At 41.5% G+C, this 23,145-nt stretch overlaps 1 protein-coding gene across 2 annotated transcripts in view; it reads right to left on the reverse strand.

Moving 5' to 3' along the window:
- Positions 1–10,948: 10,948 nt before the first annotated feature.
- HNF4G (hepatocyte nuclear factor 4 gamma) overlaps positions 10,949–23,145 on the reverse strand; it is a 166,834-nt gene continuing 154,637 nt past the window's right edge. For both annotated transcript variants that reach the window (XM_044293880.1, XM_044293879.1), the window contains 3 exons: positions 18,435–18,671; positions 15,676–15,798; positions 10,949–12,063 (listed from right to left, as the gene is read on the reverse strand). In XM_044293880.1, coding sequence (XP_044149815.1) covers positions 11,945–12,063; positions 15,676–15,798; positions 18,435–18,671 — 479 coding nt within the window. In that variant the 3' untranslated portion in view covers positions 10,949–11,944. The remainder of the gene's footprint in view (positions 12,064–15,675; positions 15,799–18,434; positions 18,672–23,145) is intronic.

Here is a 23,145-nt window from a genome sequence, read left to right on the forward strand (position 1 = left end):
ACATTGTCTTTGTAGCGTGGATCCAGCAGGGTGGCAACCCAGTAGTCCGCACAGGTTAAAATGTGGGCAACTCTGCTGTCGTTGCGCAGGCACTGCAGCATGTAGTCGCCCATGTGTGCCAGGCTGCCCAGAAGTAAGGACAAGCTGTCCTCTGTGGGAGGCGTATCGTCATCGTCCTGCCTTTCCCCCCAGCCATGCACCAGTGACTGACCCGAGCTGCGTTGGGTGCCACCCCGCTGTGACCATGCTTCATCCTCATCCTCCTCCACCTCCTCCTCATTCTCGTCCTCCTCGTCCTCTAGTAGTGGGCCCTGGCTGGCCACATTTGTACCTGGCCTCTGCTGTTGCCAAAAACCTCCCTCTGAGTCACTTCGAAGAGACTGGCCTGAAAGTGCTAAAAATGACCCCTCTTCCTCCTCCTCCTCCTCCTCCTCCTCCTGGGCCACCTCCTCTTCCATCATCGCCCTAAGTGTTTTCTCAAGGAGACATAGAAGTGGTATTGTAACGCTGATAACGGCGTCATCGCCACTGGCCATGTTGGTGGAGTACTCGAAACAGCGCAACAGGGCACACAGGACTCGCATGGAGGCCCAGTCATTGGTGGTGAAGTGGTGCTGTTCTGTAGTGCGACTGACCCGTGCGTGCTGCAGCTGAAACTCCACTATGGCCTGCTGCTGCTCGCACAGTCTGTCCAGCATGTGCAGGGTGGAGTTCCACCTGGTGGGCACGTCGCATATGAGGCGGTGAGCGGGAAGGCCGAAGTTACGCTGTAGCGCAGACAGGCGGGCAGCAGCAGGATGTGAACGCCGGAAGCGCGAACAGGAGGCCCGCACTTTATGCAGCAGCTCTGACATGTCGGGGTAGTTGTGAATGAACTTCTGCACCACCAAATTCAGCACATGCGCCAAGCAAGGGATGTGCGTCAAATTGGCTAGTCCCAGAGCTGCAACGAGATTTTGCCCATTATCACACACCACCAGGCCGGGCTTGAGGCTCACCGGCAGCAACCACTCGTCGGTCTGTTGTTCTATACCCCGCCACAACTCCTGTGCGGTGTGGGGCCTGTCCCCCAAACATATGAGTTTCAGAATGGCCTGCTGACGTTTACCCCGGGCTGTGCTGAAGTTGGTGGTGAAGGTGTGTGGCTGACTGGATGAGCAGGTGGAAGAAGAGGAGGAGGAAGCCGAGAAGGAGGAGGTGGCAACAGGAGGCAAAGAATGTTGCCCTGCGATCCTTGGCGGCGGAAGGACGTGCGCTAAACAGCTCTCCGCCTGGGGCCCAGCTGCCACTACATTTACCCAGTGTGCAGTTAGGGAGATATAGCGTCCCTGGCCGTGCTTACTGGTCCACGTATCTGTGGTTAGGTGGACCTTGCTACAGATGGCGTTGCGCAGTGCACACTTGATTTTATCGGATATTTGGTTGTGCAGGGAAGGCACGGCTCTCTTGGAGAAGTAGTGGCGGCTGGGAACAACATACTGTGGGACAGCAAGCGACGTGAGCTGTTTGAAGCTGTCTGTGTCCACCAGCCTAAATGACAGCATTTCATAGGCCAGTAGTTTAGAAATGCTGGCATTCAGGGCCAGGGATCGAGGGTGGCTAGGTGGGAATTTACGCTTTCTCTCAAATGTTTGTGAGATGGAGAGCTGAACGCTGCCGTGTGACATGGTTGAGACGCTTGGTGACGGAGGTGGTGGTGGTGTTGGTGGTACATCCCCTGTTTGCTGGGCGGCAGGTGCCAACGTTCCTCCAGAGGCGGAGGAAGAGGCCGAGGCGGCAGCAGCAGAAGAGGCCGAGGCGGCAGCAGCAGAAGAGGTAGCAAGGGGAGCCTGAGTGACTTCCTTGGTTTTAAGGTGTTTACTCCACTGCAGTTCATGCTTTGCATGCAGGTGCCTGGTCATGCAGGTTGTGCTCAGGTTCAGAACGTTAATGCCTCGCTTCAGGCTCTGATGGCACAGCGTGCAAACCTCTCGGGTCTTGTCGTCAGCACATTGTTTGAAGAAGTGCCATGCCAGGGAACTCATTGAAGCTGCCTTTGGGGTGCTCGGTCCCAGATGGCGGCGGTCAGTAGCAGGCGGAGTCTCTTGGCGGCGGGTGTTCTGCTTTTGCCCACTGCTCCCTCTTTTGCTACGCTGTTGGCTCGGTCTCACCACTGCCTCTTCCTCCGAACTGTGAAAGTCAGTGGCACGACCTTCATTCCATGTGGGGTCTAGGACCTCATCGTCCCCTGCATCGTCTTCCACCCAGTCTTGATCCCTGACCTCCTGTTCAGTCTGCACACTGCAGAAAGACGCAGCAGTTGGCACCTGTGTTTCGTCATCATCAGAGACATGCTGAGGTGGTATTCCCATGTCCTCATCATCAGGAAACATAAGTGGTTGTGCGTCAGTGCAGTCTATGTCTTCCACCGCTGGGGAAGGGCTAGGTGGATGCCCTTGGGAAACCCTGCCAGCAGAGTCTTCAAACAGCATAAGAGACTGCTGCATAACTTGAGGCTCAGACAGTTTCCCTGATATGCATGGGGGTGATGTGACAGACTGATGGGGTTGGTTTTCAGGCGCCATCTGTGCGCTTTCTGCAGAAGACTGGGTGGGAGATAATGTGAACGTGCTGGATCCACTGTCGGCCACCCAATTGACTAATGCCTGTACCTGCTCAGGCCTTACCATCCTTAGAACGGCATTGGGCCCCACCATATATCGCTGTAAATTCTGGCGGCTACTGGGACCTGAGGTAGTTGGTACACTAGGACGTGTGGATGTGGCAGAACGGCCACGTCCTCTCCCAGCACCAGAGGGTCCACTAACACCACCACGACCATGTCCACGTCCGCGTCCCTTACTAGATGTTTTCCTCATTGTTATGGTTCACCACAACAACAAAAATATTATTTGGCCCAATGTATTGTATTCAAATTCAGCTGAATATAAATTTGAGGCCTAGTATTTAGGCGCTGGGTGACCGGTATGGATTTACTGACAGAATTAGACTTGGAAATGCACAGTAGCGTGTGTGTGAAGTTATTCTGAATGACCCTATGTGCACCTTGAATATTATATACCCTTTTAGGGATAGATTTCAAATAGCTCTGATATAGCAGAAACCACTAAATTATGAAATTGCTAAATTTGGAATTGTATTTCAACCCAGAACAAAAATTGTGCTTTGACGGACACTAAATAACTTGCCCAGCCACAACAGTACAGCGGTAACGACAGATTTAGCGGGATATAAATTTGAGGCCTAGTATTTAGGCGCTGGGTGACCGGTATGGATTTACTGACAGAATTAGACTTGGAAATGCACAGTAGCGTGTGTGTGAAGTTATTCTGAATGACCCTATGTGCACCTTGAATATTATATACCCTTTTAGGGATAGATTTCAAATAGCTCTGATATAGCAGAAACCACAAAATTATGAAATTGCTAAATTGGGAATTGTATTTCAACCCAGAACAAAAAATGTGCTTTGACGGACACTAAATAACTTTCCCAGCCACAACAGTACAGCGGTAACGACAGATTTAGCGGGATATAAATTTGAGGCCTAGTATTTAGGCGCTGGGTGACCGGTATGGATTTACTAACAGAATTAGACTTGGAAATGCACAGTAGCGTGTGTGTGAAGTTATTCTGAATTACCCTATGTGCACCTTGAATATTATATATCCTTTTAGGGATAGATTTCAAATAGCTCTGATATAGCAGAAACCACTAAATTATGAAATTGCTAAATTGGGAATTGTATTTCAACCCAGAACAAAAAATGTGCTTTGACGGACACTAAATAACTTTCCCAGCCACAACAGTACAGCGGTAACGACAGATTTAGCGGGATATAAATTTGAGGCCTAGTATTTAGGCGCTGGGTGACCGGTATGGATTTACTAACAGAATTAGACTTGGAAATGCACAGTAGCGTGTGTGTGAAGTTATTCTGAATGACCCTATGTGCACCTTGAATATTATATACCCTTTTAGGGATAGATTTCAAATAGCTCTGATATAGCAGAAACCACTAAATTATGAAATTGCTAAATTGGGAATTGTATTTCAACCCTGAACAAAAAATGTGCTTTGACGGACACTAAATAACTTTCCCAGCCACAACAGTACAGCGGTAACGACAGATTTAGCGGGATATAAATTTGAGGCCTAGTATTTAGGCGCTGGGTGACCGGTATGGATTTACTAACAGAATTAGACTTGGAAATGCACAGTAGCGTGTGTGTGAAGTTATTCTGAATGACCCTATGTGCACCTTGAATATTATATACCCTTTTAGGGATAGATTTCAAATAGCTCTGATATAGCAGAAACCACTAAATTATGAAATTGCTAAATTGGGAATTGTATTTCAACCCTGAACAAAAAATGTGCTTTGACGGACACTAAATAACTTTCCCAGCCACAACAGTACAGCGGTAACGACAGATTTAGCGGGATATAAATTTGAGGCCTAGTATTTAGGCGCTGGGTGACCGGTATGGATTTACTAACAGAATTAGACTTGGAAATGCACAGTAGCGTGTGTGTGAAGTTATTCTGAATGACCCTATGTGCACCTTGAATATTATATACCCTTTTAGGGATAGATTTCAAATAGCTCTGATATAGCAGAAACCACTAAATTATGAAATTGCTAAATTGGGAATTGTATTTCAACCCTGAACAAAAAATGTGCTTTGACGGACACTAAATAACTTGCCCAGCCACAACAGTACAGCGGTAACGACAGATTTAGCGGGATATAAATTTGAGGCCTAGTATTTAGGCGCTGGGTGACCGGTATGGATTTACTGACAGAATTAGACTGGGATATGGCCAAAAAATAACCACACTATTGCTGGTTAAATGCACTTGGTGTGACAGCTTGACCAACCACACTACTGAGGGTTAAATGCACTTGGTGACGGGCGCAGCTTGCCCCTGATGTAGTATATGGCCAAAAAATGAACAGACTATTGCTGGTTAAATGCACTTGGTGTGACAGCTTGACCAACCACACTACTGAGGGTTAAATGCACTTGGTGACGGGCGCAGCTTGCCCCTGATGTAGTATATGGCCAAAAAATGAACAGACTATTGCTGGTTAAATGCACTTGGTGTGACAGCTTCACCCTGATGTAGGCTTTAGCCAAAAAACAACCACTCCATTGAGAGTTAAATGCACTTGGTGACAGGCGCAGCTTGCCCCTGATGTAGTATATGGCCAAAAAATGAACAGACTATTGCTGGTTAAATGCACTTGGTGTGACAGCTTGACCAACCACACTACTGACGGTTAAATGCACTTGGTGACGGGCGCAGCTTGCCCCTTATGTAGTATACGGCCAAAAAATGAACAGACTATTGCTGGTTAAATGCACTTGGTGTGACAGCTTGACCAACCACACTACTGAGGGTTAAATGCACTTGGTGACGGGCGCAGCTTGCCCCTGATGTAGTATATGGCCAAAAAATAAACAGACTATTGCTGGTTAAATGCACTTGGTGTGACAGCTTCACCCTGATGTAGGCTTTAGCCAAAAAACAACCACACCATTGAGGGTTAAATGCACTTGGTGACAGGCGCAGCTTGCCCCTGATGTAGTATATGGCCAAAAAATAAACAGACTATTGCTGGTTAAATGCACTTGGTGTGACAGCTTCACCCTGATGTAGGCTTTAGCCAAAAAAACAACCACACCATTGAGGGTTAAATGCACTTGGTCGCAGCTTGTGCTGGCGCACCACAAGACACAAAATGGCCGCCGATCACCCCAGAAAAAAGTGACTGACAAACGGTCTGGGCAGCCTAAAAACAGTGAGCAATTGAATTTCAGCAGCTCAATGATGCACAGCTGCAGATCGATCGATTAATCAAGTCCTTTGGAGGAGTTAATCTGCCTAATCTCGCCCTACTGTCGCAGCCGCAACCTCTCCCTACGCTAATCAGAGCAGAGTGACGGGCGGCGCTATGTGACTCCAGCTTAAATAGAGGCTGGGTCACATGGTGCTCTGGCCAATCACAGCCATGCCAATAGTAGGCATGGCTGTGACGGCCTCTTGGGGCAAGTAGTATGACGCTTGTTGATTGGCTGCTTTGCAACCTTTCAAAAAGCGCCAAGAAAGCGTCACAAAAGCGCCAAGAAAGCGACGAACACCGAACCCGAACCCGGACTTTTACGAAAATGTCCGGGTTCGGGTCCGTGTCACGGACACCCCAAAATTCGGTACGAACCCGAACTATACAGTTCGAGTTCGCTCATCCCTACCCATGACTTTACACAAAATATTGATGTCCAATTCACCCGCAATAGCAAAAGAAACTCCCTACAAGTTAGGTTCTACTGACACCCTCAATATAGCCATCTCTGTCATTCTAACGACTCTCTAAATTACATATCCACCCACTTTACATCCCCCAACAGTCCAGATCACTTCCTAGCAATCTACGTACCAAGGGTTGCCAACAGCGAAAAACACAAACAACCCCCCCAAATAAGGAAAACTTTGTCCACTATACAATTCTTGAGCCCCCTACTCTCATCGCCGAATCTACCACCACTAAATATTTCCTGAAACGTGCAATCAATGAAAACAACCTAATTCTATTCACCAATAGCCCTCACAAGAAAAATACACATTTCCGACCAAGATGATGCAGGAGAGGGAAACACAAGAACATCGCTAAAGAAAAAATTAAAACCCTAAAAACAATAGAAAATGATCCACAGACATTAGAGAAGGATGAAAAAACTAGAGGAATTTTCAAGCACTGTTGCCTTGCAGCGCTGGGCTCCAAGGTTCGAATTCGACCAAGGACAACATCTCCATAAAGTTAGTATGTTCTCCCCTTGTTTGCGTGGGTTTCTTCCGGGTACTCTGGTTTCCTCCCACACTCCAAAGACATACTGATAGGGACCTTAGATTGTGGGCCCCATTGGGGACGGCCTGATGCTAATGTCTGTAAAGTGCTGCAGAATATAGTAGCGCTATATAAGTGTGTATAATAAATAAATAAATCTGTCCAATGTAAGAAGGTACCTGGAATTATCCTGGATGGAAGGTATGTGTCACCGAGGTTCCTTGACTCGGTGAAGTAAGAGCCAGTATTTTATGTGTCAGCAGCAGCAATTGTAAATTGACACCTTGAGATTTAGCATGGCTGTCATAGCTGATCCGGGATGGCTCTTGACTACTCCACTGGGAGTAGTCAAAGTGCTGGGTGGGTGACTACTCCCCATGTTCCAGGTTGGGTTTTGCCAGTCATCAAAAACAGCCAGCACTGCCAGGTGTGGTGGATTTACCTCCCTCTGACAGTGGAGTTCAGGAGTCTGTGTGCTGTGAACTGAGGGCTGTGCTGGGATTTGAGGTTTAAACCGGGCTGAAGGACTCAGGCCCCTCTAAAGGTGAACAGGCCACCTATTGACTTGATAAGGCTGAACTGCTAATAGGGTGTGAATTAACACCCAGGAGAAAAGGTGACTTTTATTGCTTATGGACTTTTCTTCTGTGTGAACAAACAGAAAGCCATCTACGTTTTGTGATACACCTTATCTGCATTTTGTTATACACCAATGTGTAAATATACACCGCTGTTTGATTCAAGAACTGTGTACTTTGCCTTTATACGGCATCCGCTAGTCCTAACTACCAGAGCGATTCCCCACAATTGGTGGAAGATGTGGGCAAGCGCAGTGAGGCTGGCGTGAATGCCTATATAGATAGTGTCTGCTGCGGATAGTGAGATACATCTCCTGTGTAAAGTGTGCGCACCCAAAAAATATCTGTGACATCCAGTGTACTTTTTCAATAGATAGTGTCTGCTGCGGACAGTGAGATTAGCCACGCCACATCTCCTGTGTAAAGTGTGCGCATCCAAAAAATATCTGTGACATACAGTGTACTTTTTCCGTAGATGGTGTCCGCTGCGGACAGTTAAACTATCCGTGCCACATGTCCAGTGTAAAGTGCATGCATCCAAAAAATATCTGTGACATCCAGTGTCCTTTTTTAATAGACGGTGTCCGCTGCGAATAGTGAGATTAGCTGCGCCACATCTCCAGTGTAAAGTGTGCATATCCCTAAAATATCTGTGACATCCAGTGTACTTTTTCCTTAGACAATGTCCGCTTCTGACAGTGACCTTACCAGGGCCACATCTGCAGTGTAAAGTGTCCGCTTCAAAAATTTATCTGTGACATAGAATGTAATTTTTCCGTAGACGGTGTCTGCTTTTGACAGTGACCTTACCAGGGCCACATCTGCAGTGTAAAGTGTGCACTACAAAAATGTTTCTGTGACAAACAATGTAATTTTTCCATAGACGGTGTCCGCTTCTGACAGTGACCTTACCAGGGCCATATCTGCAGTGTAACGTGTGCGCTTTGAAAATTTATCTGTGACATACAATGTAATTTTTCCATAAACGGTGTCCTCTTCTGACATTGACCTTACCAGGGTCACATCTGCAGTGTAACGTGTGCGCTTAAAAAATGTATCTGTGACATACAGTGTACTTTGTCAGCTTTCAAACCATACTCCCCCGGAACACAAAGACTTTGGTTTCCCGGAAGCAGCTCGGCGGGTCAAGGGAATAACGCCGCTGGATCGCAGGTCATCATCGGTTATGGTCGGAACTACGACAGTATCTGATCGTCTTCGAACCTTTGACTTTCGTTTTTGATTAATTAAAACATTCTTGGAAAATGCTTTCGTGTTGGTTCGTCTTGCGCCGGTCCAAGAATTTCACCTCTAGCAGCGCAATACGGATGCCCCGGGCCGTCCCTCTTAATCAGGGCCCCTAAAAACCAACAAAATAGAACCAGAGTCCTATTCCATTATTCCTAGCTGAAGTATTCAGGCGACCCCGCCTGCTTTGAACACATTTTTTCAATGGTCAGCTCAGCAGCAGGCACTCTCCCATAATTTTTTTTAAATGGTCAGCTCAGCAGCAGGGCCTAAACTATAATGTTTTAGAGGGTCAGCTTACCTGCAGGCCCTCACCTACAATCTTTTAGAGCATCAGCTCACCAGCAGGCCCTCACCTACAATCTTTTACAGGGTCAGCTCACCTGCAGGCGCTCACATACCATTTTTTTGAGGGTCAGCTTAGCTGCAGGCCCTCACATATAATTTTTTAGAGGGTCAGCTCACCAGCAGGCCCGCACCTAAAATCTATTACAGGGTCAGCTCACCTGCAGGCCCTCGCATATAATCTTTTAGAGGGTCAGCTCACCAGCAGGCCTTCACCTACATTCTTTTATAGGGTCAGCTCACCTGTAGGCCCACACCTAAAATCTTTTACAGGGTCAGCTCACCTATAGGCCCTCGCATTTTATTTTTTTAGAGGGTCAGCTCACCAGCAGCCTCTTGCTCCTAATGTTTTTGAGGGTCACCAGCAGGCCATCAATCATAATTTCTCAAGGGTGTATGATGCCCCCCTTTATGTGTAATAAAGGGTGTATTGGAGTGCCGATTCCTTGCAATATTTGGCAGCCCTTTCACTTAGTTCATAGGCTTTATGAGTGTAGGAGTCCCACTACTTGAACAATTGTACCACAATGTGAATAAGTCCCTATTTATGTGACATACAGGTTGTATCGGAGTGCCTCTTCCTTGCAATTTTTGGCTGCACTTGCAATTCATGTGCAAGTAAATATGCAGGAAAGAATGTTTCCTAACAATTTCCTCCGTCTAAAATCGATTTTATCTTTTGTTTGTTGCGTGTTAGTGTCAGTCTGTAAAGTGGCGTACTACTCGGACAACATCGTTCCGAGCAGCGACCTGGGAGTCCAAGATGCATCCAGACATCCTCCCCATGCTGTTCCCGAACCATTTTAGTGCTGCTTCCGGAACTTTTCGTATGAACCAGACACCCTCCCCTCTTTATCGCAGGGGGTGCCTGGTTTAATGCTCAGGTTCTCCTATTGTCTTCCATTGTGCTCGGTCCGAGCATCCAGAGGTGTTCGGCCGGAGCCCGCGAGCACTATGGTGCTCGATCAACACTATTCTTCACACCCTGTTTTCTAGTGCCAAGAAATATATTTTCCTAATAAAGTTTATTACAAAATGTCCCTACACGATTTTAAAAATAAACCAAAATTATGATTACACTTTAAAATAAAAATCCACTTTATTTTTATGTATCCCCTCTTTCTGTACCCTATAGGGATTTTTTCTCACACGGAGGTTCTTTCCAGTTTATCTTCATGTTTTTCAATATAATTTTTAGATGGGGTGATGCAAAAATCCCTTGAACACTTTATTAAAAATATTTAATTACATTAAAATGTTCCCATACATTTGGTGTCGCTGTGATCAGGAGTAAAATGTTGCCACATTTTTACACACACAATGTCTGATAGGTGCAGGTCCAAGCAATTAATAATTGTATTAATTAATTAATAAGCGTATGTCCAACTTATTACATCGTAGAGGATTTTTTAAAAAAATCTTTTTCTGTGATTTTTGTCCAGGTGAGATTATGTACCTACTACTTTACCCTGTCAAACAGCATGGCTACAACCCATCCGCAGCACAGTCGTGCCTTGTGGCCGCACCGTAAGGCAGAATGACATTACGTATTTTGCAGAACGGAACAGCTGGCTCCAAATAGAACAGTCCTATCCTTGTCCGTAATGCAGACAATAATAGGACATGTTCTATTTTTTGGCGGAACGGACGTACAGAAACGAAATGCACATGGAGTAACTTTTTTTTTTTTTTGCGGACCCATTGAAATGAATGGTTCTGCATACGGTCCACAAGAAAATACGTTTGTGTGTATGAGCCCTAATATTGATAAAGGGGCTGTGCAGGGAACTGAAACACGCCATCAATTAAATGATTTTCTGAAGGAATTGTTTATAGATGTAACTCAAAGAATTATTGAAATACATGATAGCATCAATTTTATCCTAAATAAGACACATGGAAACAATATGCTTCAAAAGTAATTTATTAAGTATAAAATAATTAAGTACTATTATAGCTATCATAACTGATGGTTTATTATGTAAGAATATCTCCTTAGAAGACAGAAACAGTAGCTTTCTTACAACATTTATCTTCGGCATAATTTTTTTTAAAAATTGCAGCAATTTTTTTTTAAAAGTAAATAAGCTTTTTACAAGGAAAAGGTGAATAGGTGAAAAATTAAATAGTATCACAGTGTCAAATGTACTAGTGTACTGTAAACATTGGCATTTCCATCCAGTGTGAACCAAAATTGCAAACCTAATTATTAACTTTATTGTACAATAGTAAGAAATAAAATTAAAAGAATAATAATAAAGCTTTTACAATAAATGGATATACATAAAATAAAAATATCACAAGATTATGCATCACACTAATGTTAATATTTCTACTGGCAGAGTCAAAATTGTATGCTTCAAAGCAGGGCTCTTATAGGACATGTGCGTCCAGGAGAAAGGGAATGCACCAACAGTACACCCTTCCTTGTCAAGGGTATAAAGATTCATGGCTAGAGTACTGGACTGAATCTTTGCCTCAGGTAAAGGGAAGTCTTGGTAGTGTATGACTTTGGCACAATGGCATGTGACTGCAACATGGCATCATGGTGGGATGATTGGCTAGTGTGATCTAGAAGACTAGAATATAAATGGTATAAGACCCCTTTTTAAGAAAAGCACAAAAGTAACACAAGAATATATATTATATATCATATACAAATTATTTGTTAATGTTGCACATACAATAGAAATACTCCAAACGCGCTTGCCGATGAATGATAGTTGATTTTAAACATCCAACATTGTAGTACAATAGGCACTGAAATTCTAAAATGATCTTGTATAAAGTATTGCCTATGAGATATTGAAATGACAAAAATTAAGGTTTTTCTTAAAGCCTTTTTCTCAAGTGCCATCAAGAGTCCAAGGTCACAATCAAGGTCAAACTGGCAGTGTTCATGGATGTGCACAAAAACAGGACATCAATGTTTTTGTTTCAAGATAGACTGGTGTGTGATAACTGTCGCATGGTTTGTAGAAATTTTATACTGTTCTTGTCCAGAGCCTTGGGGAGGGGAAGGTAAAGGTGTTTCCGGAGTAGCTAGAAAAAAAAAAAGAAAGAAAGAAAAATTGAAAATACTTTAAAATGTTTACAAAAATAAAACATTTTTGAATATGAGTATAAGAAAAGGACTTGTTTAATACAAGCCACGGGTTCTCATTTAGGGTCCATTCACAAGACCATAAAAGTGTTTTGTGGTCTGCAAATTGTGTATCAACAAAAGATGGGTACAAGCTGTATGCTATGATAGAAATGCCTATACTTGTCCGCAATTGCAGACAAAATAGGACATGCTTTATCTTTTTTTCCTGGACCCCAGAATGGAAGTACAAATGGGTCCACACCTGTTCCACAAAATTTTGGAATGGATGCGGACTCAGAAATATGGTCATATGAATGGACTCTAATTCACATGTCACACATCAGTGATATAAAAAATACTCTTAAAATAAATTCGGCTTTAATGATAACATTTATCTCTTTAGACAATAGGATGTCCCAAATTTTCTAATTTACATCTATTAAAAATTTTGCTCAGGAAACCAGGAAATTAAAGGTGGTCACCGAGTGCTATAGTTTGCTGCAAGTGCAATATTTAGTAACCATCACAGAACCATCACAGATCCAAGACAACGGCAGGTTGCACTATAGCTGCCCACACACCTCCATAAGCTGTCAACCGATGATTATCTCTACAGACTCCCCCCAGAAAGCCGCTACCAGACACCTTTGGTGGTGGCTTAACTCCAAGGATAGCAAAATTATTGAACATTGAAATTTAATGAGGCCAATCCTTCTCCCCCAACATCATTGAGGTCCTGCCATAAACAATAGTATAATGTGTATGGGAACCTTTAGTTATTAGACATATTGCGCTAAATCCTTTATCTTCTGCGTATTTTACACAGGAAATGTAATTGCTCCACTGAAATACAGGTTGTGAGTGTTGTAAGATGCCCGGCATTAGCATCAATACTTCAGATGCTGTTGAGCTAATTTTATACCAGCCTCTAATAAAAGATTTGCTGATTCACCGTCCATGTACAGTAAATTCCACCCCTGTGGCAGGTGTACCACTGCTACATTTTTTTCAAGGAAATGTGTCATCAGAAAATGACCTCTTTTTTAAATCACATTTTTATGTTAACCATATTTTTAAACGATTTTTTAAAATGTTTGTTTTCTTTTTTTCCCCCAAGTCATTATCAATATTTCGAAAATATATATATAATCCTGTAATTTTCACACTGGAAACTAGGTCTAACAATAGGTCATGATTTCCTGTTCTGTGTGGGTAACTTTTCAGTAGCTGTTCTGATTATCATCACAATCAGGATTACAATGACATGTATCACCTCTGTATAGATAACACAAGATCCACTATTCACAATAGGTGATATCACAGCTTACCTACTCCCTCCTGACTTCTGCACAGGTCACAGAGCATAGAAGTAAAGAAAATTGCCAAAAATTCTAAAATAAATATGCATAACATAAAAAAATGACTTAAAGAGAATCACTCACCAGTTTTATGGTGTCATAACTAAGGGCAACATAATCTAGTGACAGGTCCCCATAGCAGAATGCTGGATCACTTTCATTAATTGCCCCAGCTGTTTTGCCAAAATGTTGTATTAAACGGCTCCAGCACATGACAATGACTCCCCCTATTCATGCACTCACAGCTCTCCTGCCCACCTGCCTCTGATTGACAGTTTTTTGTCTGTATGAATCGGCAGCAGGAGGGCAGAGAAAGCCAGGAGCTCATGAATATGGGAACTCGTTTGGCATGGGTTGGAGCTGTTTAGCACAAGATTTTCAGAAAATGGAGTCAATTAAAGAAGGTGATCCAGCATTTTGCTGGGTTGATCTGTTTATGCTGCCCTTAGTTAGGACACCAAAAAAATGGTGAGCGATTCCCTTTAAACTGCAAATCATTTTCTGATGATGCGTTCCCTTTAACCGCTTGCTGTCACGGTAACGCCGATAGCCGTCCGGACGCAGTGCTCTCAGGTCTCAGTGACGCCTATTGACGTCATCTCGTGAGACCTGAGATTTCCTGTGAACGTGCGCTCACAGGAGCGCGAGTTCACAGGATTGCGCAGTATTCAAGTTTAACTACAGCCTGCCAGCGCTGATCATTGGCAGGCTGTAGATTTTTAAAAGAACCAATCAAATAGGTACATTAGACGCTATTTTGTAAACAGCATCTAATATACCTGCTAACTGCTCCTCTGGTGGTCCCTTTTGCTTGGATCGACCACCAGAGGACACAGGCAGATCTGTAAGTAGCACCAAGCACCACACACACATTACACCCCCCTGTAACTTATTAACCCCTTATAAACCCCTGATCACCCCATATAGACTCCCTGATCACCCCCCTGTCACCCCCTGTCATTGATCACCCCCCTGTAAGGGTCCCTCGTCACCGCCAGTTAGTTAGATACTTGTTAGGTAGTTAGCGCCCAGCCCAACGCACCGCAGTCACTGATTAGTCGCTGATTAGCGTCATCGCTGTCACTAATCAGCACTAGTACTGTATAGTATCTGTAAGTGATCAAGACTGATCGCATTCAGATCTATATCAGTACATTAGGATCACCTTAGGCTCTACAAAAAACGCAGTGTTCGCCCGATCAGGCCTGATCTTTTGCCCACACTTGCGTTCAGTCCGCCCCACCGCAGTGACAATTTTTTTTTTCTGATCACTGCAAAAACACTGTAAAATCGCTGCTGTGCTATAAAGATCACTTTTGAGCTTTTTGGATCTTTATTAGCGATCGCAGCTTTACTTCGCAAGCACTCCTGTTTACTAGGCAGGTTTGCTCTTTTTCCTGGGTAGTCTCAGAGGAATACCCCCTAAATTTAGTTAGCCCAAAATGTCACAAAAGGGGTATTCCGCTGAAGAGGCCTACAGGATTCTGGCCCTGATGGATGAAAGCGATGGGGACGCCTCACCCGCTGAATCCAGTGGTTCAGAATATGAACCTTTGAAATCCTAAAAGTACTCATTGGAATTTGGGCCCCTTTGTGCACCTAGGCTGCAAAAAAGTGTCACACATGTGGTATCGCCGGGCAATGTGTTTTGGGGTGTATTTTTTATATACCCATACTGTGTGTGAGAAATATCTCTGTAAATGACAACTTTTTAATTTTTTTTATACAAAGTTGTCAATTTACAGAGATATTTCTCTACATTTTACCAGAAAAAGTAAAAAAAAAGCACCTTTCGGAAGGATCAACCATATTAAACCATGTATACTGGTTAGTAGGGTTGATCCTGCTGCTTAAAAGGATCTGTCTTATGAAATATAGCTGGAAAAAAAATACCTTTCTTCCTTATGCAAATAAGGGCTTTCATGCACATATGACCCTGGACAGCACTGGAAAACTGAGGAGCAAAGTTTAACCAATGGGGCTAGGCCCCACCCCTGGAGCCCTCATTTGCATAAAGAAAAAAAGTATTTATTTTTTTCTAGGGAAATGCTGCAACTGATTTTCACAAGACAGGTATCATTGTAATCAGCAGGATCAGCCCTACTAGGCAGTATGTGTGGTTTAATACTTTTTTTGGCTTTAAACTTTTTGTACTATTGTAATCCCTTTTGTTACATTTTAAAACTGGATACATTTGACTGAAATACCTACCAATCTGTTCTGTGTGTAGAGATGCAGACATGGAACTTACAAGCAAGGCCTGTCCCACTAAAGGGTCTTGAGATATATGGGGATGTGTTAGATGATGCATATGATTGGACTCAGCTGAAGAACCTTTAAGAAAACAAGCAAAAGCTGAAAATTAGATTTTTTTTGTCAATGTTTTACATTAATATGACTTGCTATATCTATAACTATCCTTTTATTATAGGCATTATTAATCTGCTCTATCAATATCTCTCTGAGCTCTAAATTCTCACTTCCCCAAGATTGTACATATATAAACTGCCATGTAAGCAATAACATTTTAAAGTGTCTGTCAAGTTTTAAAAACCTCTGTTTATATTGTAAGTCTCAAGCTTTCATAAGGTGATCGAGCAATTAATTAGCTGATCTCATTAGGATCCAATATTACAACTGAAATCACTGGACACAGAATTCTGGTGCACATGTCCTGCAACATATTTATTAAAGAGTTTGTCCAGTTTCCTATATTGATGACCTATCCTCGCGGTTACTTTGGACCAAATGCTTGCACAAAACTTTTGTCAAAAATTTGTCACATAGCTTTGTATCTAAGACCATGTCCTTATTTCAATAAGCCATACCAAATTCCTTGTAAAGTCACTCCCCCTTGTCAATTGAGGTCTAAGACACTTAAACGGGGTTGTCTGGCTTCCAATATTAATAACCTGTCCTCGGGATAGGTCATCAATATCAGATCGGAGGGGTCTGACTCCCAGTACCTCTGCCGATCAGCTGTTTGAAAAAAAACTTAGCTCTCATATGAGAGCTGCGTTCCTTTCACGGTTTACCTGCTCGCCTTCATTACAGCGGTGAGCAGTGTAACTGGAGTTCCTCCGTCCTATTAACTTGAATGGGACTGAGTTTAACTACAACTGCTTCTTTCCATTCAAGTAAATTGGACGGAGGAAATTTAGAACTTTCTAGCGGGGATAACAGAGGAAGGCTATGATATATAGATCTATGCTCCATAATTGATATTGCAGGTTGAATAAAATGTATTAAAACAGGCATGCAAGAGGTGATAGGTCCACTTTAAGTTTAATGAAATTAAGACTATGGAAATCACCCAACAGTTTCACTAGTTCAAATTTCTCTCAATTTTATGTTTTTACTGTTTGTTATCCATTAGATCAATTGTAGTTGTAAAATTATATACAGCTAGTAAATTATTAACTGTCATAAACACACTTATTATCTTTCAATGAATTCTCAGTATCTGCATGAGCTCAGATTTTTCATGATCCTCATAGCAGTGAATGGAGAGAACCATGGACATGTGTCCACCAGTCCATTCATTCTCAGCCTGGATCAATTATTCATGCCTGGACTTTATTCCAAAATATAAGTTTGCCACTAAGGGTCTTCTATGTACTGCTATACAACACCATAAATGTCAAGCAAATCAAACTCATGCCAAGCAAACAATTTTCTTTTGAGTAATATATATATATATAAAGATTGCACAGGAGTTAATTTGCTTTTACATGAAAAGCTGCAATGTAGACTAGTTATATCTACACTATAATGTGACACCTTACTTATAAGGGGTTCTTTATCTTTGTTTACCTACTATTTTACCTACATAAGTCCAACAAAAATGTAAAAAAATAAATATAGAATGATATGGGAGCTCCAATTGCCCCTCAAAAAAGAAAAATTAGAAAACCCACCTGGGAATCAAGGCTTTGTCTATGTTCACACAGTTCTAATCCAATACAGCTGATTTATGTTGAGTAATCTGCTGCCAGTGCCCCAATTTGCTTCAAATGGGGAAAAACGCCACCATATGCACATGGTGGCATTTTTGTCACTGCTGATTTCTAATCTGCTTGAGAAGTGGCATGTAACTTCTTTTGGTACATTCAAACTGCAGATTTTGATATTGCCCACCATGGTTTCTGCCACGTTTGTTCACTTTGAATATGGAACAAAGCTAAATCACAAGTGGGCACCCACCATGACTTCAAGTAGCGTCCGTCCAGACACGGCACCAAATGGGGACATGTTCCTTTTTGGCACAGTAGCAACTTTAAAGTTCTGGCCCATGAATTGAAGCACTGGCAGACACCAAATGGCTGCACTGGAATTTTTACTACAGCAAAACTCCACTGGCAAACTCTGCCATGTGAACAGGCCCTTGAAGTGGATTTGATTGTGGATTTCCTTAGAAGAGAATGGGAAATCAGAAAAAAACCTCTTCTAAAATACTTATAAAACTCCTCCAAAAATACAACCAAATTACACATCTAGCACCAAAAATGACCTGATTTCAGTCACTGGTTCTGTTACTGATTTTCCTGCTGCAGGTTCGGTCATGTGGCTATCCCCTTAAAGTGTTTTTTTTTTTGCTTGTTTTTTACTTAAAAAATGTATGGCCTACTTTGGGGAAATCAGTGTTCCCTGACCCTATTCTACTATATCCCAATTTGAAGGTTAGGTAATCACCCACTGTCACCAATGAAAATACAGAAAGGGCTACATAAGCACATGATCACACAAAAAAAGCTGAACATCTTCTTTCAGTGGTGAAGTCATGTAAATACCTGAATGCGCTAATGGCCAACTCTGAACCCAATACCACCACTCTTATACTGTTAAAAATGCAAAAACTATACATTTGCGTAAAAATCTACCCAACACTAAATCATCATAAAGGGCCATTGGTCGTGATAACTGATTGTGAATAAACGTATTTTCAATCAAAAACTAATAACACAACTTACCTCCTAATAACATCTCCTGAAGAAGATTGTCAATTTTAACCATTCCAAACAATTTCACAAATTGAATTTGTTCAATCATTTGCCAAGTAATACTCTGAAGAGTAGGTAGTAGTAACAGAAGTTCCCCAAATCGTCCTCTAGAATCATATTGTCTATCGTTAATGTAGTCCTCTAAACTAATCTGTACTTGATAACGCATATGTTTAATCTTCATTGGGTCACTAAGTCCTTTTGCATCTGTGAATCATAAATATCATGACATGAACTTAAAGTTTACTTAGCATACTCTAAAATATAACTTTAAGAGGACCCTTTACCACTCCAGACATGCCTGTTTTAATAGCTTCATGCATCCCCCATGTAATAACAATTCTGGAGCATCTATTCTTATGGCTCTATGTTGTCCCATTTCTTTATTATTTCTACTAGAACATATGAATAAACTGCTATTAGCCTTCAGTAAGGGTACAGAGGGGAGGTAACCAGTTGGGGGGGTGGACATGCATAGACTGAAAATGGCAGCACTGATTGGATAGAGTGAGTCTGTGCAGGTACACCCCCCCCAAACTGGTTACCACCCCTCTGTACCGTTACTGAAGGCTAAAACTTCTAGTAGAAATAATAAAGGAATGGCACAACATAGAGACATAAGAATATATGTTCCATAATTGTTATTACAAGGAGAATACATGGATCTATTAAAACAGGCATGCCAGGAGCGGTGAAAGGTCCTCTTTAATAATAGCAAGCAGGATTGTCTTGGTTAATAAAACTAATATTAACGACTTCACATCCGGGCCATTTACCCCCTTCCTGACAGAGCTTAATTTAGCAAATCTGACATGAGTCACTTTATGTGGTAATAACTTTGGAACACTTTTACTTATCAAAGCCATTCTGAGATTGTTTTTTCATGACACATTGTATTTTATGACGGTGGTAAATTTGAGTCAATATATTTCATCTTTACTTATAAAATAATCCCAAATTTACCCAAAATTTTGAAAAAATTTGCAATTTTCAAAATTTCTATTTCTCTGCTTTTTAAACAAAACAAACAGGGCTCATTTTCACCTTAAGGACCAGGCCATTTTTTGAAAATCTGATCAGTGTCACTTTATGTGGTGATAACTTTAAAACACTTTGATTTATCCAGGCCATTATGAGATTCTTTTTTCGTCACAAATTGTACTTCATGACACTGGCAAAATGGAGTAAAAAAAAAAAAAAACAAATTTGCAAAAAATGTGGAAACATTTTCAAGTTTAAATTTCTCTACTTCTATAATACATAGTAATACCTACAAAAATAACCCCCATATATCTACTTTATGTTGGCATAATTTTTTAAATGTCATTTTATTTTTGGGGACGTTAGAAGGCTTAGAATTTTAGAAGCAATTCAAAAAAAAAAATTAACAAATTTCCAAAACCCACTTTTTAAGGACCAGTTCAGGTCTGAAGTCACTTTGTGGGGCTGACATAATAGAAACCCATTATCCCATTGTAGAAACTACACCCCTCAAGTTACTCAAAACTGATTTTACAAACTTTGCTAACCCTTTAGGTGTTCCATAAGAATTAAAGGAAAATGGAGATAAAATGTCAAAATTTCACTTTTTGGCAGATTTTTCATTTTAATCATTTTTTTTCTTTAACATTGAGGGTTAACAGCCCAAAAAACTCAACATTTTTTACCCTGATTCTGCTGTTTACAGAAACACCCCACATGTGGTCATAAACTGATGTAAGGGTGCACGGCACGGTGCAGAAGAAAAGGATGGCCGCATGGTTTTTGGAAGGCAGATTTTGCTGGACTGGTTTTTAGACACCATGTCCCATTTGAAGCCCCCCTGATGCACCCTTACAGTAGAAACTCCCAAAAAGTGACCCCATTTTGGAAACTAGAGGATAAGGTGCCAATTGTATTCATACTATTTTGGGGTACATATGATTTGTAATTGCTCTATATTATGTTTTTTGTAAGGCACGGTAACCCAAAAATGGCTGTTTTGGCACTGTTTTTATTTTTTATAACATTCACCTGACAGGGTAGATCATGTGCTATATTTATAGATCAGGTTGTTATGGACAAAATTATATCAAATATGTCTACTTTCTTTGTTTGTTTGTTTCAGTTTAAGATAATAAAGCATTTTTTTTTAAAAATAATGTTTTTGTGTCTCCATTTTCTGAACGCCATATTTTTTTTATCATCTTGTGCAGGGGCTAGTTTTTGCAGGAAGAGTTGAAGTTTTTATTGGTACCATTTTTGGGTACATATGATTTTTTTGATCATTCCTTATTACACTTTATGGGGCAAGGTGACCAAAAATTGGTTGTTTTAGCACAGTTTTTATTTATTTATTTTTACAACATTCACCTGAGGGGTTAGGTCATGTGAGATTTTTATAGAGCAGATTGTAACGGACATGGCAATATCTTATATGTATACTCTTTCTTATTTATTTAAGTTTTACGCAATAATATCATTTTTGAAACAAAAAAAAGTACGTTTTAGTGTCTCCATAGTCTGAGAGCCATAGATTTTTTTATTTTTTGACCAATTGTCTTAGTTATGGTCAAATTTTTTTGCAGGATAAGGTGACGGTTTGATTGGTCCCATTTTGAGGGGCATACACTTTTTTGATCGCTTGGTGTTGCACTTTATATGATTTTAGGTGACAAAAAACTGCTTTTTTGGCACAATAATAGCAGTTTTGAAGCAAAAAAATGATATTTTAGTGTCTCCATTATCTGAGAGTCATAGTTTTTTTTATTTTTTGACCGATTGTCTTATTTAGGGTCTCATTTTTTGTGGGATGAGGTGACGGTTTGATTGGTCCTATTTTGGGGGGCATATGCCTTTTTTATCGTTTAGTGTTGCAATTTTTGTGATGTACGGTGACAAAATATTTCTTTTTTTGGCACAGTTTTTATTTATTTTTACGATATTCACATGAGGGGTTAGGTCATGTGATATTTTTATACAGCTGGTTGTTACGGATGTGGTAATACCTAATATGTATACTTTTTTCTATTTATTTCACTTTAACACAATAATAGCATTTTAAAATAAAAAAAATGATGTTTTAATGTCTCCATGTTCTGAGAGCTATCGTTTTTTTTTTTTTTTTTTTGAACGATTTTCTTATGTAGGGGCTCATTTTTTGCGGGTACCATTTTGTGGGACATAGGCCTTTTTGATCACTTAGAGTTGCACTTTTTGTGATGTAAAGTGACAAAAATGACTTTTTTTGACAGTTTAATTTTTTTTTATGGTATTTATCGGACAGGGTGGATCATGTGATATATTTATAGAGCCGGTCGTTACGGACACGGCAATACCAAATATGTAAAAAAAAAATTCTATTTTTAGCATTTTTTTTGATTACTTAATTGGGGGATTTTTTTTTTACATGTGAAAATATATATTTTTTTTAAACACTTTATTTTTTTTATTTTTTATTTTATACTTTGTGTCCCCCATAAGGTCATAAAAGATCTTTGGGGAACATTTAACTTCACTTTTTTTTTTACTATTTATTTCTCCTGTAAGTGGGGGCTGACATAGATGCCCCAGTTACTGGGGAAATACAGCCCCCAGAGAGGCTGTACAGCACTATACAGTGCTGTACAGCCTCAGTGCAGGGCTGATCGAGGTCTATGGAAGACCCAACAGCTCCTGCACTCTCCTGGCCCCGACGGTCAGATGACCACCGGGCTGGGACAGGAAGCACATAAAGCTTCCTGATCTGTATACACAGAATGTCCATTCAGAGATAAACATCCACCCATAGGACGATTATATCCTATGGGTGGATGTGAAGTGGTTTAAGGGGTTTTCCTATTTTGGCTTTTCAAGCAGGACAATAACCCCAAACATACATCCAATATCATTAAAGGGTTTCTGTCATCAGAAATAACGTTATGTAGCTGACTAACATTAGCAATGTGCTAATGTCAGCAGTACATAACAGTATGCTTAATAACTCCCTGTCTGTCACCGTTCTCTTAAAATAAACACTTTTAAAATATGCTAATGAACCTCTAGGTGCTATGATGGCGTTGCTTCAGCACCTAGAGGCTCGGTCTACGAGCCATTTAGCACTCACAGTTCCTGTTGATTGACGTCCGAGTTCTCCTCATCGTCCATTGAATCCCACGCCTGCGCCGTCCCGTTTTGTATTCAGCGCAGGCGCAGTGAGTGAAGGACGCGCTCCTGCTGATGGCTTCCTTCCTTCGGAACAGGCACAGTGAGGAAGCCAGCAGCAGGAGTGCGTCCTTGATTCACTGCACATGTGCCGAATACGAAACGGGACGGCGCAGGCACGGAATTTAATGGACGATGAGGAGAACTCGGACGTTAATCAACAGGACCTAGGTCTGCTAAATTGTTCATAGACCAAGCCTCTAGGTGTTGAAGCAATGCCTTTATAGCACCTAGAGGCTCATTAGCATATTTTAAAAGTGTTTATTTTAAGAGAACGGTGGCAGGCAGGGAGTTATTAAGCACACTGTTATGTACTGCTGACATTAGCACATCGCTAATGTCAGTCAGCTACGTACATAACGTTATTTCTGATGACAGAAACCCTTTAAGAACTATCTTCATCTTAAAAGGAACAAGCAGTCTTGGAAGTGATGATATGCCAACCTCCCCTCCACCACAGAGCCCTGATCTAAACATCATCGAGTCTGACTGGGATTAC

This window comes from Bufo gargarizans, chromosome 5 (assembly GCF_014858855.1).
Source record: "Bufo gargarizans isolate SCDJY-AF-19 chromosome 5, ASM1485885v1, whole genome shotgun sequence".
NCBI classification, from domain to species: domain Eukaryota; kingdom Metazoa; phylum Chordata; class Amphibia; order Anura; family Bufonidae; genus Bufo; species Bufo gargarizans.